Consider the following 16,915-nt stretch of genomic DNA (forward strand, 5'->3'; position numbering starts at 1 on the left):
GAGGAGGTGGAATCCAAATTTTTTATGAAACAATGTCGCAAAGTTCCTCTATCGATTAAAAAAGAAATGACGCAAATCGAACAAAACTTTTACAAAATTTTAAAAACGTGTGATTCAGTTATGTTATCGTTCAAATAACCATATGAGCTTAATATGAGGTAGTTATTTCGAAATTACAGACAGACACTCCAATTTCATTTATTAGTACGGATGATACTTTTTTAGTAAGTTATCCTTAGCGACAAAAATAGACCATATGGAATCATCTAGGTGTTGGTCCATTTAAGCTGTTATAATTAGGAACCATTAAAGTTGTAGATACAGCTAAAATTAAAGACAGTCAGAATAATTTGTTATAGCTACAATTGGCAAGAAACTGACCACTATAATGTTATCATATTAGAGCTTGCTTGAACACATTATGAAGGTTCTACGATCTACAGATATCACATGCTACGACGTAGCAACTTACTACGAAAAACTAGATAATTATTATTGTCGGCTGCACCACATACCAAGATGTTACAGCTGTTGCACCATGTGACGTAGTAACTCACAACGAAGAAACTAGATGTCACTACCCGATCCTCTGTCACGCTAACATTGTTACGGTTGAGTTTATATTGATGTTAGAGAGAACTCACCTGCAGTATATGCTGATCATAACAATGCAAGGCAGTATGAATGATATGCAGCTGGAAACGATGGCATAGGTCGGTGTGAGTACTAGAGCGCACGTCGGGTGCCGAGGAGGTCTCTGCGTGGCCATCTCTTCATCAGGAGGTCGGTGTAGACCCAGGGAGATTGGCAGGAAGCTGACCAGCACTGCTAGTAGCCATATTGCAGCGATAGTCACTATGGCTACGCGGCGGGTCACCCAGCGACCGTATCTGTAGATAACCATAATGATTTAGGAGCATGATCAATACAAAAGGTCAAAGCATATAACGGGACAGAGAAGTGTGATAAATGACTTATTTGATAATACCTATTAGAAGTCATACAAGTTACATAGAAAAAATAAAGAAAGGAGTCGTTTGATGTACAAAATTTAGCTTTAATGTATGTAAAAAAAAATAAGTATGGCAAATTGCTTTCATAGTCTTCCCACTCTAAGGACGGATGAGATGGGATTCTTGACAGACACGACGGACAGACAGACAACAAAGTGATCCTATAAGGGTACCGTTTTTCATCATTAAGTAATAAGTACCAGTAAGTAATAAGTTCTATCATTTACGTATTGTTATCTGTACCATAAATAAATATGAATCTGATTAATATGATATAATGGCCCATGAATAGTTTATGTTTGGTTTGGCCGTTACATTTGATGGCAGTTAGTTAGCTCACTATCGCAACTATCGGAGCGCGATACCGCGTGCAAGCCACCTAACCAATTAGGGAGATAGATTGCAACAGTAGTTGGTCTAAATTAACACATCCATACATATTCGTATAGAAACCAGCTTCGTAAGATTTCGTTGCAAAGTTTTTTGCTCCTTTTTTAAGTTTTTACGTGCAATCCATGCTAATATTATTGCGGTCTAATATACAACTATCCATACTAATATAATGCAAAAGTGTAGCCGTCTGTTTAAGAGGGGTCTCTCCGTCACCCGCTCCATACAAACGTAGTTCGCCTCTCATTGGAAAACCAACCATACTCAATGGAATTTTGTAGAAACGTTCCGGGAATTAATATGTGGTTTTTTGTGTGTGCCTTTGGTTTTCCAGATTCCCGTTAAAATATTTGGTTTCAAAGTTAAGCGGTCTTAAAAATTCACATACAAATCTTTGAGCCCCTGTAATTTTAAAACTACATATTTTTAGAAAATTCTAAGACACCACAGGCACAGGTATTAGTTTCTAGAATATGTCTGCAAAATTTCATGGACTTTGGTTGCTTAGTATTCAAATGAAATTGGGACTACGATTGTATGGAGTAAGTGACGGAGAGAGCCCTGTTAACAACCCATCTGTTTGACATAAAGATATGATACTTGCATCGTTGACACAAGATACTTTTCATAGTAGAAAATCAAAAACCTTCTTATGCTCGGAATGCCCAACAACGCCATAGTTATCGAGATAATAAACGCGTTTAACTGAGTGGCCACACTTGAACGGTTAACGTCTAATGCTTATCGAATTAGAATTAAAATTAAAAGGGAGAGACAACAAACTGATTGGTGGGTTCTGATTCAGTATTAAAAAAAAAAAGAATATTAGCCATGTGAATCATGACTAACATTCCCTTTTCCCCTCCAACACTAAGCTTGTGCTAGGAGTGGGTACGACAATAGTGCAACGGGTGGGGTTTGAACCGCCGACCTTTCGGATTTCAGTCCGCTCCTCAACCGTTGAGCTATTGAGGTTTCATTTTTATTTATTCTTTTGATTTGACTTACCTCAAAGGATCTTTGATGTGGATGTAACGGTCGAGGGAGATGGCGCACAGGTTCAGTATGGAGGCTGTGGAGCACATGACGTCACACGCCACCCACGTGTCGCAGAACTGCTCGCCGAACACCCAGTATCTGGACATGAAATAAGTACTAAGCGAAATTTTTTTAGAAAAAAACCGGCCAAGTGCGAGTCAGACTCGTGCACCGAGGGTTCCGTACTCGGGTATTTTTACGTTTACGTTACTGATTTTTCAGCTATTTCCAATTTGTCTGATTGAATTGAAAGTAAAGCCGAAAACCAGGCTATTAGGTCATTACATATTACGTCAGTCACAATAACCTCTATAATAAAAAAATCCGTCCAAGTGCGAGTCAGACTCGTGCACCAAGGATTCTGTATTCGGGTATTTTTTCCGACAATTTGCACGATAAATCAAAAACTACTATGCATAAAAATAAATTAAAATCTATTTTAGAACGTACAAGTAAAGCCCTTTCATATGATATCCCACTTGGAATAGTTATCTTACTTTGAAAATTGAAAATACTAATTATTATTTTGTTAATGAATACGTACTAATTATTTTTTGTGACGTAATTCACAATGTTCGGATTTTTCCCTTTACTTGTGCTATAAGACCTATCTATCTGCTAAATTTCATCATTCTAGGTAAACAGGTTTTCGTACAGACACGACAGACGGACAGACGATCAGATGGACAGACGGACCGACAGACAGACAACAAAGTGAACCTATAAGGGATCCATCTGTTTGTCAGCGGGCTGTAGCTCGTGAACCGTTATAGGTAAGAGAGTAGAAATGCTCTTGCCGCTTTTAAAACAACAAATAATAAAAATTTAAAAATGGCCGCTATGAATATTAACAAAAATTAAAAAGCGCATATTTTTGTACGACGATAAGGAACGCTTTGTGTGCGTGTCCAACTCGGTTTTTTTAACTTCAAAGTTTAAAAAATTACATAATATTAATTAATTACATATTATACGGTACTTACATGCTAAGCATATCAGATATAAACGACAATAATAGTAATAACAGTAAAAAGAAACTTGTACCCTTAACGTTAGTGGCTTGGGCAATTTAGTTTCATGTTCGTTTTATGCAAATGTACCTAGTGACTAGATTACTTACAAGTCTGTACATTTTATAATACTAATCTAGGCAACTCTTGCAAAATAAATATTATGTGAATAGATATGTACCTACCTAACTGAAGATAACTTAAAATTTAAAAAACCCCAGACAAAAACCTTTATAAGAAAACTAGAAAAGAGCTGATAACTTTCAAACGGCTGAACCGATTTTCTTCGATTATAGCTAAGAACACTCTCGATCAAGCCACCTTTCAAACAAGAAAAAACTAATTTAAAATCGGTTCATTAGTTTAGGAGCTACTATGCCACAGACAGATACACAGATACACACGTCAAACTTATAACACCTCTCTTTTTGAGTCGGCGGTCACTTTTTTTTAAAGGTATATTTCCCCCTCCATCCGGTCTATTCCCCATCTGGCGTAAGTAGTACTTAAGTAAAGTTTACTTAGTAAACCGTCGTGAGCAAATTGGGAGCCACTTAAGCGTTTTCCGATACTCGAAAACAACGTCATAATGTTTGGAGCATAAAATATAAGCATTGTGTTAAATATTTTAACACTCATAAGAGTATTAAGTACGAAAGCTTTCAGATTTTTCAATTAATTATCCGAAATTTTTGGATTGAGTTAGCCATTTTTAACCCCCGACCCAAAAAGAGGGGTGTTATAAGTTTGACGTGTGTATCTGTGTATCTGTGTGTCTGTGTATCTGTGTATCTGTGTATCTGTGTATCTGTGTATCTGTGTATCTGTCTGTGGCATCGTAGCGCCTAAACGAATGAACCGATTTTAATTTACTTTTTTTTGTTTGAAAGGTGGCTTGATCGAGAGTGTTCTTAGCTATAATCCAAAAAAATTGGTTCAGCCGTTTAAAAGTTATCAGCTCTTTTCAAGCTCTTTTCTAGTTTTCTTGTAGAAAAGAAGATTAGATAACCCTTAGGTTCATAATATTCAAGTGTCAATTGACAAATGTCAAGCAGTCAAGATGGACGTTGCCTAAATATACATAATTATTTATTTGAAAATGATGTTTTGGAAAACTCAGATACTTTGGATCGTAGGCGCGGAATAGTCCAAGAAAATCTATTCAGCCGTTTGAAAGTTATTAGCTCTTTTCTAGTTACTGTAACCTTCACTGGTCGGGGGTGTTGAAAATTTTTAATTTACACTTGTTATATATACGAGTACCTCCCTATACCACGCGAAAGAAGTTAGGGAAAAAGTTAGTTCTCGATAAAAGTATTGAGTAATATCGATTCACTACAACACTTTGATTTCTGAAAACGGACTCTTAACCTACATTTAAATTTTAAACCTTCGGAAACACTCGCTGAAAGCTATTCAAACAACAATGCGTATTTACCCTAACCGGAAACCGGATATGTGATGCTTGAAACTGTAGATTTCGGATACACGTTGCGTTGGAACATTTTATTGTATATTCGAAATTCAAATTTAAAATGGCGCTGTTCTATTTGACTTTTACACTCATGTAACGTTTAAAATATTGTTTTGTTGTAGTGAAATGATGGTACCAAAACCAGAGTAATCGACAAAGCTCAACATGTTGCAAAGCTGAAGTGGCAATTATAGGCGGGGCTCATAGTTCGGAGAACTTACTATACATAGAAGTATGAAGTCCCAAGGTATTGGAATAGTGATTTCGCACTAGGTGGATAGACGACATCAAACTAGTCGTAGAAAAAAGAAAAACCATTGGATTAGAGCGACGCGGGAGCAAGACCATAACCCATTATGGAAGTTAATAAATAGTTGACGTAAGCAAATGTCAATACATGGCTGCTGCAGGACTACTAGAAATACAACCATGCCAGATACAAGTTGCCGATTCATCCAATCCTCTGTCTGTGTAAATTGCTATAAATAATGAGTGCAGACTACTCATACTAAAGACTACCTAAGAGAAACTTATCTCAATATATCGTTAACGTCAGCAAACATCCTGATAGCTGCTGCAACAAGCATAGCAATTGCCAGTCATGCCAGAAACAAGTTACTATTCTGTTTCAACAGTCAGTATCTGTACATTGCTATGAAAAATAAAATGTAACACAAACATACCCGAATAAATCGTTGACGCCAGCAAATGTCATGACAGCTGCTGCAACAAGCATGTCATAAATTGCCAGAGATGCCGGAAACAGGTTACCAATCCGTCTCAACTCTCTGTCTGTGTATATTGCTATGCTAAATAAAATGTACCATAAACATACCCCAACAAATCGTTGACGCCAGCAAACGTCATGACAGCTGCTGCAACAAGCATGTCAGCAATTGCCAGCGATGCCAGAAACAGGTTGCCGATCCGTCTCAACTCTCTGGCTGTGTATATTGCCATGCAAACTTAGATATAATAAACTTACCCCAATAAATCGTTTACTCCAGCAAACGTCATGACAGCTGCTGCAACAAGCATGTCAGCAATTGCCAGCGATGCCAGAAACAGGTTGCCGATCCGTCTCAACTCTCTGGCTGTGTATATTGCCATGCAAACTTAGATATAATAAACTTACCCCAATAAATCGTTTACTCCAGCAAACGTCATGACAGCTGCTGCAACAAGCATGTCAGCAATTGCCAGCGATGCCAGAAACAGGTTGCCGATCCGTCTCAACTCTCTGGCTGTGTATATTGCCATGCAAACTTAGATATAATAAACTTACCCCAATAAATCGTTTACTCCAGCAAACGTCATGACAGCTGCTGCAACAAGCATGTCAGCAATTGCCAGCGATGCCAGAAACAGGTTGCCGATCCGTCTCAACCCTCTGTCTGTGTATATTGCTATACAGACCAGGATGTTGCCAGCTGTGCTCACGAATATCAGGAGGGAGAGAAATATACCTGTAACAAATGTGCAATTACGTTTAATTTCCACGATTGCGGGTCAAACAAAATCAAACACACTTTCTTCTCAAACTTGGGCGCGTTTGGAACCCTCGTAGCTTTAGTTTTAAGTTACTTATTAATTATCACCACTATATCGTACAAATTTAAAAATTTCGACCATCAAAAGGAGTACAATTGTACCTACTTTGAATGAATGATTTTGATTTTGACTTTGACTTTCGCGTTTATAATATTGAGGAGGGATGTTATTGTCTGTGAGGGAGCCTTTGGATACGAATGAGTTGATGTCTCGAAGGGTTTTGACCGGGTCTAGCAAGAAAGCCTTTTAAGCAAACTTCCAGCTTACGGAATATATAGCCTCTGCGACTGGATATCAGTTAGATAGATAGAAGTCTTTATTGCACACAAAAACATGTAAACGAACAACACAGAAGGAAGAAAACAGAAAAAAAAACAATTGTGTGCAAAGGCGGCCTTATTGCTTCCTGAGCGGACGATTATTTTGAGTAGTCTGGTGGAGTTTTTTATATGTCAACCTTTATGCGCGTCGTGCGCTTGATAATCATTTTTGTTTTGTTTCCACGGGCTAAAAAATGTTCACAGATCCCGTCGTCTGTGGAGGCCCTTATACATTGTGTGTCACATACAATATTATTGTACTGAAGACGAAGCAATATTTATTCTTGGCACACATAACCTCGTGTCTAGACGATCTAGCTAATAAGTTAGCAAATAGCTATTAGCTTTGGCTTTCTTATGTCAAGAGGAATGGGAATTTAGGTAAACGCGTCCCATCTTAGACCACATCATCACTTTCCATCAGGTGTGACTGTGGTCAAGCGCTTACCTATAGTGAATAAAAAAAAAAAAAGGTACCTAGACGTGGTTATCGCGTTAGCTTACTATTTGGTGCGGCTAACTTTTAGGAGTTACTAGCCGATGCCCGCGAATTCGCCCGCGTGGATTTAGGTTTTCCGAAATCCCGTGGGAACTCTTTGGTTTTCGGGGATAAAAAGTAGCCTTTGTGCTAATCCAGGATATTATCTATCTCCGTTTCAAACCTTTCAAATAAAAAATTTATAACACCCTCGACAAATGAAGGTTACAATAACTAGAAAAGAGCTGATTACCTTCAAACGGCTGAACCGATTTTCTTGGATTATAGCTAAGAACACTCTCGATCAAGCTAACTTTTAAACAAAATTTAAACTCGGTTCATTAGTTTAGGCGCTACGGTGCCACAGACAGATACACAGATACACACGTCAAACTTATAACACCCCTCTTTTTGGGTCGGGGGTTAAAAAAAACTAAATCGAAATCGGTTCATTAGTTTAGGAGTTACGATGCCACAGACAGATACACAGATACACACGTCAAACTTATAACACCCCTCTTTTAAGGTCGGAGGTTAAAAAGTGTAAGAAATCTGTCAATCACCATGCCTATGGCCTAAGCCTTTCTCATTCTGAGAGGAGACCCGTGTTCAGTAGTGGGCCGGCGATGGGTTGATGAAGATGATGATGATTATGAAGTTGTTACTTACCGACGAGCAAAATGGACAGAAGTGTGACTGCGTCAGGGTCTTCCGCCTCTTCATATTGTACTGTCGTTTCATTAAATTCTGGCGCCACCTGCGGGCAAGAATAAATAGATGAATGAAATACGAGTCAAATGCGAGTCGGACTCAAATACGAAGGGTTCTGTACCATCGTATAAAAAATAACGCTTTTTAATATTTTTTAATATTCATGGTGCCCATTTTTAGGGTCCCGTACCTCAAATGGAAAAACGGAACCCATAAAGGATCACTCTGTTGTCCGTCCGTCTGTCCGTCTGTCGTGTGTGTCAAGAAACCTATAGGGTACTTCCCGTTGTCCTAGAATTATGAAAGGCAGGTAGTTAGGTCTTAGCACAAGTACAGGAATAAATCCGAAAACCGTGAATTTGTGGTTACATCACAGAAAAAAAAACTAAAATGTGTTTAAATTTTCAAACTAAGATAACTATACCAAGTGGGGTATCATATTATGAAAGAACTTTATCTGTACATTCTAAAACAGTTTTTTATATATTTTTATGTATAATAGTTTTTGAGTTATCGTGCAAAATGTTGGAAAAAATAACTGAGTACGGGACCCTCAGCGCGCGAGTCTGACTCGCACTTGGCCAGTTTTTGTTGTTATAGCGTTCTGTGAAAATTTCAACACTCTACCTATTATGGTGCACGATATGTAGCCCGCTGATAAACGGACGGACACTTCCCGCTGGCATTTTTCGGGTACGGAACCCTAAGAACTGGAGTTGCAGTCAAGTACAAATTGGACTAGCGCACCTTAGCACTTTCGGCCGAAAAAAGATCTGAATGGGGATGATGCCATATGTCGAAAATAAATTATTTCTTAGGAATTATTAAAAAGAGGGACTTCCGTAATTCATGAAAGGCTTCGGGCGTGGCTAGTTACCACCCTACAAGCAAACCCGTGCTGCCAAGCGATTTAGCGTTTCGGTACGATGCCGTGTAGAAACAAAAGGGGTATGGTTTTAATAAACTACTAACCCTTGTAGGTTAGCCCTCTTCCATCTTAGACTGCATGATCACTTACCACCAGCTGAAATTGCAGTCAGGACTAAAAAATTCTATTAAAAGCTGAGAAGAAGCCACTTTGCGTGAACTAAGTTCTTCTTGAGTCAAGAGTGGGTTAGAAAAATAGCTCTTAGATTTTAATATTCCATACATTTCTAAGTTATTAATAAAATTATGAGTGTGTTATGTAACTTTTGTTGAAAAGAGAGTAAGTATTAAGTACTCGTAACTATTAAATAAATTAGTTTTTTTTTTAATTTAGAGCCTCAATAGCTCAATCGGTAAAGAAGTGGACTGAAAACCGAAAGGTCGACGGTTCAAACCCCGCCTGTTGCACTATTGTCGTACCTACTCCTAGCACAAGCCTGACGCTTAGTTGGAGAGGAAAGGGGAATATTAGTGATTTAACATGGCTAATATTCTTTTTACAAAAAAAAATTACTTAACAGTTTATTAGATTTATTTTAATATTTAATACGAAATTAGAAGTTCGATCGGGAGGACATAATATTACAGTAATATAATAAAGGCTAAAGTTTGTGTGTATGTGTGTATGTGTGTATGTTTGTTACTCTTTCACGCAAAAACTACTGGACGGATTTGACTGAAATTTTGAATGGAGATAGATAATATCCAGGATTAGCACATAGGTTACTTCTCAGCCTCTAGTAGTTCTAAATAAATAATGCTTTAATAGATCTTTGCCAGTCCGCGATTAGCCAACATTGTAATATGGAGACGGCAATCCCCTTTCAGTTTCCCACCTAGGTTTTATTATACGGAGTAAGTTCGTTCTACAAAATAACTGGGGCGATGTAATTGTGCAAAGCAACCGTGGTGTAAAACGTTTTACTTTTTCATGAAAGAGCAATGTTAAAAAAGGTATGTTTCGTTTTTTTAATTTTATTTTAGAGGGCTCTCTTTCTCCATGTGTTGCAACATGCAAGCAAATAGTGCCTAGAATTTTGCTCTACAATTCGCCAAAGGCATTTTGGGCAGGCTAACTTTTCGGAGTTATGTATATTATATATAGCTGATGCCCGCGATTTCGTTCCCGTGGTTATAGGTTTTTTATTATTTAATATTATATCTATCTATATTCCAAGTTTCAGCCAGATCCGTCCAGTAGTTTTCGCGTGAAAGAGTAACAAACATCCATACATACAAACTTTCGCGTTTATAATATTAATAGGATTTATTTTTAATAAAAAATAACGAGCAAACGAGCAGGCGGGTCACCTGATGTTAAGTGATTACCGCCGCCCATGAATATTTGCAGCACCAGAGGAACCGCCGTTGCCGGCCTTTCAGGAATTTGTTGGTCCGCCCCTTGAATGACCCCATGTCGTAATCTAGTGGGAACACCATCGATGGGACTTGATTACACATATTGTTTGCATGTGTGTGGAAAAAAGGATAAGCGACACCGTACTGGATCACTAAATCGTTTGCGGAAAGCCTTTGCCAGTAAGATGGTAACTAGCCACGACCGAAGCCCATCGTAAAGAGACGGCCGTGGCATATAAAGAAGTAACTTTTTTAGTAAAACTTACATAACTCACATTGGTGGGCGACAAATTGGAATCCATCTTAATCTTCTCCTACCAGCATGCTTCGCTCAAATCTTGGTGTCCATCTTCCATAGAAAGCTTTGCAACTGGTTGCGCAACCAAGCTATGCGTGGTTGCTCCATCTTGTACCATCACATCGCTGTAACCAAAAAAAAATCCATTGTAAAGGTACCATAAACCATACCATTTCATAGCACAAGTATTATAGGTTTGTTGATTTTGACCCATTTTACCTTAAGAGGGGTCTCTCCGTCATTCGCTCCATACAAACGTAGTTCCAATTTTATTTGAATATTAAGCATGAAATTTTGCAGATATATTCTAGAAACTAATATCTGTGCCTGTGGTTTCCCAGATTTCTGTTAAAATATTCGGTTTCAAAGTTACGCGGTCTTAAAAATTTACATACAAATCTTTGAGCCCCTATAATTTTAAAACTGCATATTTTTAGAAAAATGTAAAACACCGCAGGCACAGATATTAGTTTCTAGAATATGTCTGCATTTCATGAACTTTGGTTGCTTAATATTCAAATGAAATTGGAACTACGATTGTACGGAGTAAGTGACGGAGAGGGCCCTGTTAATCATAGGGGTGTCCTTTAATGGTTTATGGTTACCGTTAAACTTTGAGTTTAAACCACTTTAGTACCACTAGTAAATAGTAAAGTGGGTGCATTTTATGCCAATGTCGATAATCTCATGGTTAACGGTAACTAACTCAGACATTGTCTAGCAATCCATTTTGCTGTTATTGATGATCAAAGTTTAACGGTAACCATAATATAACTTTGCCTGTTATGCAACCGGTGCTTAGTCAGTTTATTAATGATCTGTGTATGTAAATGTGTACGTAAATGAAAAATATTTCCACACCATTAACTTGGCAGTCAAAGCGAGCAACAAGTTCACGCTTTCAACGCCAAGATAATTTGTCTTTGTTCCCGGGATGCTGAATAGGAGATATCCGAGTAGTTTATACGGTATGCAGACAAGATGTATGAGCCACAGAATAAATAGAAGTAATTTTCTTTTATACTAAAGTATACTAAAGTATGAAAGAAAATTAGGACTTCGTCTGTGTTGGTATTAGCTGGCGGGAGTGCTCTGCCTTTTTGGAGTGTTTTTTTTTGTTAAAACTGACTGGAAAGCGCTCTAAGGGGTTGCCGTGCGTGTGTCGGCGAGCACAGACGGGGTCCATACTTGTATAGTTTCCCTAACTTGTTACAAATAACTACAAACTTGACATTGGCTAATCTTTGTAAAGCCAGACGAGAGAGGAAAAAAAAATACTTGAAAATTCCTACGTTTTTTGGCGACAAAACGTCACATTAGTATGAGTGACAGAGACAACGTTCTATGAAGTCGAGATCCCTTTCTTGAGGTCGATGTACAATATTTCTTGCTAGCTACTGTACCATGCAGCCGACCTTTTCGTAAAAGGGACTAGCCCCAAAAATAATTTAAAAAAATGAATCGAGAAACTATTATTTGGAAAAATTCGCGAACCAAGAGTATTATCCCGCCGCGTTGCTTTCTCAGATCGGTATGGTTGTTATACGGCACTGGGCCACTACTAATGTTTCTCACAGATTCGAGTTTGTGTCAAAATATTTTTAACCCCCGACCCAAAAAGAGGGGTGTTATAAGTTTGACGTGTGTATCTGTGTTTCTGTGTATCTGTGTATCTGTCTGTGGCATCGTAGCTCCTAAACTAATGAACCGTTTTTAATTTAGTTTTTTTTTGTTTGAAAGGTGGCTTGATCGAGAGTGTTCTTAGCTATAATCCAAGAAAATCGGTTCAGCCGTTTGAGAGTTATCAGCTCTTTTCTAGTTACTGTAACCTTCACTTGTCGGGAGTGTTATAAATTTTTAATTTACACTTGTTTATTCCAAAAACAAAGTGCTTGGTTTTCCGAAACAAACAAGTGTAGTCGATAGTACTGCTTAAAGCGACTCTGTATTACCTTAAAAGCGTTCCGATATTTTTCTTGTGAGATAAAGAAGTAAAGAAACCCTACGAAAACTACCGTCGCTAACATAATTTGCAAACCGTTTTGCAGTGTTGTTACACAGCGTCAAACCCAATCGGATTTGCATAGGTTTTTACGCGGATATTGAAGTACGCAAGCAATTTGCTGCGAAAATACGGTGAATAAAGTTGGATTTTCAGTCACGCTATAGTATACAAATTGCAGTGTACCCAAAGTAATGTATAACTTTTTACTCTGTATTCAGTAATGTGCAGATCGATTCCCTAAAACCTGCATGCATTACAATCGCAACTGTTGTTATTGGCTAAATTTATGCTATTCTTGTTGCAACAATGCGTTGTAGCCAATAGTGAGCGAGCGTCAACCAATCAGATGTAATTGCAATCGTGACATTCTAGCTGTCATTTGCAATCAAGCTGCAGTATTACACTTTTTGCTGATGCCCGCGACTTCATCCGCGTGGATTTAGGCTTGCAAAAATGCCGTCCTAACTCTTTGATTTTACGGGATATTAAGCAGCCTATGTTACTCTCCAGATCTTTATACTATATATAGCTCGATTACCACTCACTCACTCACTCACTCATTGACATAATTGTTCTCCTAGAAAGAGAAGGAAAATGATATAGTGATGTAGGGGAGATGTGATCGGATTCGGGAACCCTCTGGGGAAAAATTATGACATTTTAGAAAAACAAGATGGCGGCCGATGTGATTTTTGCAGCTCCGTTGTTTTCCAATCGATTTTGTTGAATTTTGCAAACTTTGAAGAAAGTAGTAAATGATTAATATAAAAAGTAGAAAAAATTGAAAAAACAAGATGGCGGCCGAGCCGTAGCGTTTTCAAAATTTTGATTTTTCGACCCCGAACCGCGGCGCCACAGATCCGAAACGGGGTAATCGAGGATAATTATTTTTTCTGGTTTCGCCCACGATTATCCTGTATTTTGACAGAACGGGAGTGGTTTTTAAAAATTCAAGATGGCGGCTGTCGTGGCGGCCATTATGTTAGAGGTACGAAAAAACGCAATTTTAAAATTCAAATATCTCAAAGTTGGCAACATCAGAGCGATTCGGCTTCTATCAAGCGATTGTACTTACAGGCTCGAGGTATAGTTTGCAGGAAAAAAATTACCCAATTTTTAGGGAAATTTCAAGATTTTCGGGAAATTGAAAAAAATCGAAATACGGACTTTTCGCAAAATCCGAGTATGAGCGATTATGTGTTTTGATCGTACAAATGACATTTGGGTATTTTTGTCGCCGGAGACTAGCAACACTGGAATTTATCAAAGAAAAAGTGATTTTCGACACGGTCTTTTTCACGGTATCCCCTTTCGCGTGGGTGCGAGCGAGATGAGAGATTGAAACGTCATCGGGAGCGGTATATCCTGTAGTTAATAGGAAAATTATGAAACAGTGTAAAATCTTTCTGTGAAACGAGTTGGCGGCCATTTTGTATTTTTTTTAATTTTTCGAAATTTTGACCACGTTTTTGAAGCAGTTGGCAACATTTTGGAAAGTCGACATGTATCAATCGATTGTGTGACTCAACTAGCAGTATCGAAATATGTAAACGGTGTTGCCACTTTTGGGGAGGTTTTCGAGATTTTCAACTAAGAAACTCCTGTAAAATTTTGTATGAAAAATTTTTTTTTCACTGATGGTATCGTATAGAAAACAAAAACTTAGTAAGCCAAAATTATGGAGAGAGCTGATGATTGAGGATATCGGAAACGGGTGAAAGGCCCGCTTAAGGTATTGAAGATAGGTGGGGGGTGCTCGAGCAAATGTCATTCATGACGTCATCCAATTGCCAAAAAGCTGGAAAAAAATTCAAAATGGCGAAGAAAAGATGGCCGCCATACAAATTTCGCCGGTGTCCAGCTTGGAGGGTATAAAAGATGGAAGTGTGGTTTCTTGGCAAGAGATGATCAGGGTCCAAAGGTCTACTCGATGAATAGAAAAAAAATTCAAAATGGCGGATTTTTTTTCCCATAGAAAATGTATGGCGAATATTGAATGTCTCATTCTCCTAGAAAGAGTCAGAAGACAATACATTGATGTATGAGAGATATGTTCGGATGCGCGATATGAGTAGGGGAAAATTATGACATTTCAGAAAAACAAGATGGCGGCCTATATGATTTTTGCAACTCTTTTATTTTCCAACTGATTTCGTTGAAACTCGCAATCTTTGAAGAATGTAGTAAACGATTAATAGAAAAAGTGGAAAATTTTGGAAAAACAAGATGGCCGCCGTACAAATTTCGTCGGTGTTTATCGCGGAGGCTATAAAAGATGGAAGAGTGGTTTCGTGGCAAAAGATGATCAGGGTCCGAAGGTCTACTCGGTGGAACAAACTCTGCATGCTCGCGGACCACTTTAGTGGTCCGCGCACCCACGCACCCTACTAAATTATTATCCTAATCTACAAAAAATAATATGGATGTCGTTTTCAGGGTTTTCCAGGGTGCTGATTTTGATAATGACATTTATTTTCAAATCTAAGATGGCGGACTTACATTTTCTACAAAAATTAGAAATGCCTGTCATTTTATGGGTTTTTTCGGGGTGAATTAGGTATCTTAATAAATCAATTTGGTTTTATATAATAAAGTTAACCTTACCACGTCACGCGAGCTGCTTTAGCAGCTCGCGCACCGAGCAAAAGCTAGTACTATATATAGCTCAATTACCACTGACTGACTCACTGACTCATTGACATAATTGTTCTCCTAGAAGGAGACGGAAAATGATATAATGATTTGGGGGAGTTGTGTTCGGTTTCGGGAACCCTCTGGGGAAAAATTATGACATTTCGGAAAAACAAGATGGCGGCCGACGTGATTTTTGCAGCTCCGTTGTTTTTCAACCGATTTTGTTGAATTTTGCAAACTTTGAAGAAAGGAGTAAATAGTTAACAGAAAATGTGGAAAAAATTGGAAAAACAAAATGGCGGCCGAGCCGTAGCGTTTTAAAATTTTTGATTTTTCGACCCCGAACCGCGGCGCCACAGATCCGAGACGGGGTAATCGAGGATAATTATTTTTTTTGGTTTCGCCCACGATTATCCTGTATTTTGACAAAACGGGAGTGGTTTTTAAAAATTCAAGATGGCGGCTGTCATGGCGGCCGTTTTGTTCGAGGTACGAAAAAACGCAATTTTAAATGTTAAATATCTCAAAGTTGGCAACATCGGAGCGATTCGGTTTTTATGAAGCGATTGTACGTATGAACATGAGGTATAGATTGGTGGGGAAAAATTACCCCATTTTTCGGGAAATTTCAAGATTTTTGCGAAAATGTAAAAAATCGAAATACGGACTTTTCGCAAAATCCGAGTATGAGCGATTATGTGTTTTGCTCGTACAAATGACATTTGGGTATTTTTGTCGCCGGAGACTGGCAACACTGGAATTTATCAAAAAAAAAGTGATTTTCGACATTGTCTTTTTTCAGGGACGATCATTTCGCGTGGGTGCGAGCGAGAGGAGAGATTGAAACGTCATCGGGAGCGGTATATCCTGTAGTTAATAGGAAAGTTGTAAAATTATCTAATTTGCTTCTGCAAAAAGAGTTGGTGGCCATTTTGTATTTTCTTCAAATTTTCCGAAATTTTGATCACGTTTTTGAGGCAGTTGGCAACATTTTGGAAAGTCGACATGTATCAATCGATTGTGTGACTCAACCAGCAGTATCGAAATATGTAAACAGTGTTGCCACATTTGGGGAGATTTTCGAGATTTTCCCCAAAAACTCCTCCTGTAAAATTTTGTATGAAAATTTTTTTTTTCACTGATGGTTTCGTATAGAAAACAAAAAAAAAATCGAGGAAAAATTTGGAAAAAGCTGATGATCGAGGATGTCGGAGACGGGTGAAGGGTCCGCTCAAGGTATTGAAGATAGGTGGGGGGTGCTCGACCAAATGTCATTCATGACATCATCCAATTGCCAAAAAGCTGAAAAAAAATTCAAAATGGCGAAGAAAAGATGGCCGCCATACAAATTTCGCCGGCGTCCAGCTCGGAGGGTATAAAAGATGAAGGTGCGGTTTCTTGGCAAAAGAGGATCAGGATCCAAAGGTCTAATCGATGAATAGAAAAAAAATTCAAAATGGCGGAATTTATTTTCCCATACATTTTGTATGGCGAATATTGAATGTCTCATTCTCCTAGAAAGAGACGGAAAACGATACGATAATGTAGGAGAGATGTGTTCGGGTGGGGGAGGCGAGTAGGGAAAAATTATGACATTTCAGAAAAACAAGATGGCGACCGACGTGATTTTTGCAACTCTTTTGTTTTCCAACTGATTTCGTTGAAACTCGCAACCTTTGAAGAAAGTAGTAAACGATTAATAGAAAA

The 16,915-nt window shown here is 38.3% G+C and overlaps 1 protein-coding gene across 3 annotated transcripts in view; it reads right to left on the reverse strand.

The window, feature by feature from the left end:
* Window positions 1-16,915, reverse strand: part of LOC123877618 (dopamine receptor 1-like) — a 125,879-nt gene that overhangs the window by 8,352 nt on the left and 100,612 nt on the right. The window contains exons 2-6 of one of the 3 annotated variants that reach the window (XM_045924443.1): window positions 10,547-10,694; window positions 7,944-8,031; window positions 6,211-6,391; window positions 2,412-2,540; window positions 645-890 (exon numbers count right to left, since the gene is read on the reverse strand). In XM_045924443.1, the coding sequence (XP_045780399.1) occupies window positions 645-890; window positions 2,412-2,540; window positions 6,211-6,391; window positions 7,944-8,031; window positions 10,547-10,573 (671 nt within the window). In that variant the 5' untranslated portion in view covers window positions 10,574-10,694. Of the gene's footprint in view, window positions 1-644; window positions 891-2,411; window positions 2,541-5,608; window positions 5,722-5,760; window positions 5,857-6,210; window positions 6,392-7,943; window positions 8,032-10,546; window positions 10,695-16,915 lie in introns of those variants that run through there. The other 2 variants (XM_045924440.1, XM_045924441.1) reach the window with 2 other exon arrangements.

The sequence above is a fragment of the Maniola jurtina genome, chromosome 24 (genome assembly GCF_905333055.1).
Source record: "Maniola jurtina chromosome 24, ilManJurt1.1, whole genome shotgun sequence".
NCBI classification, from domain to species: domain Eukaryota; kingdom Metazoa; phylum Arthropoda; class Insecta; order Lepidoptera; family Nymphalidae; genus Maniola; species Maniola jurtina.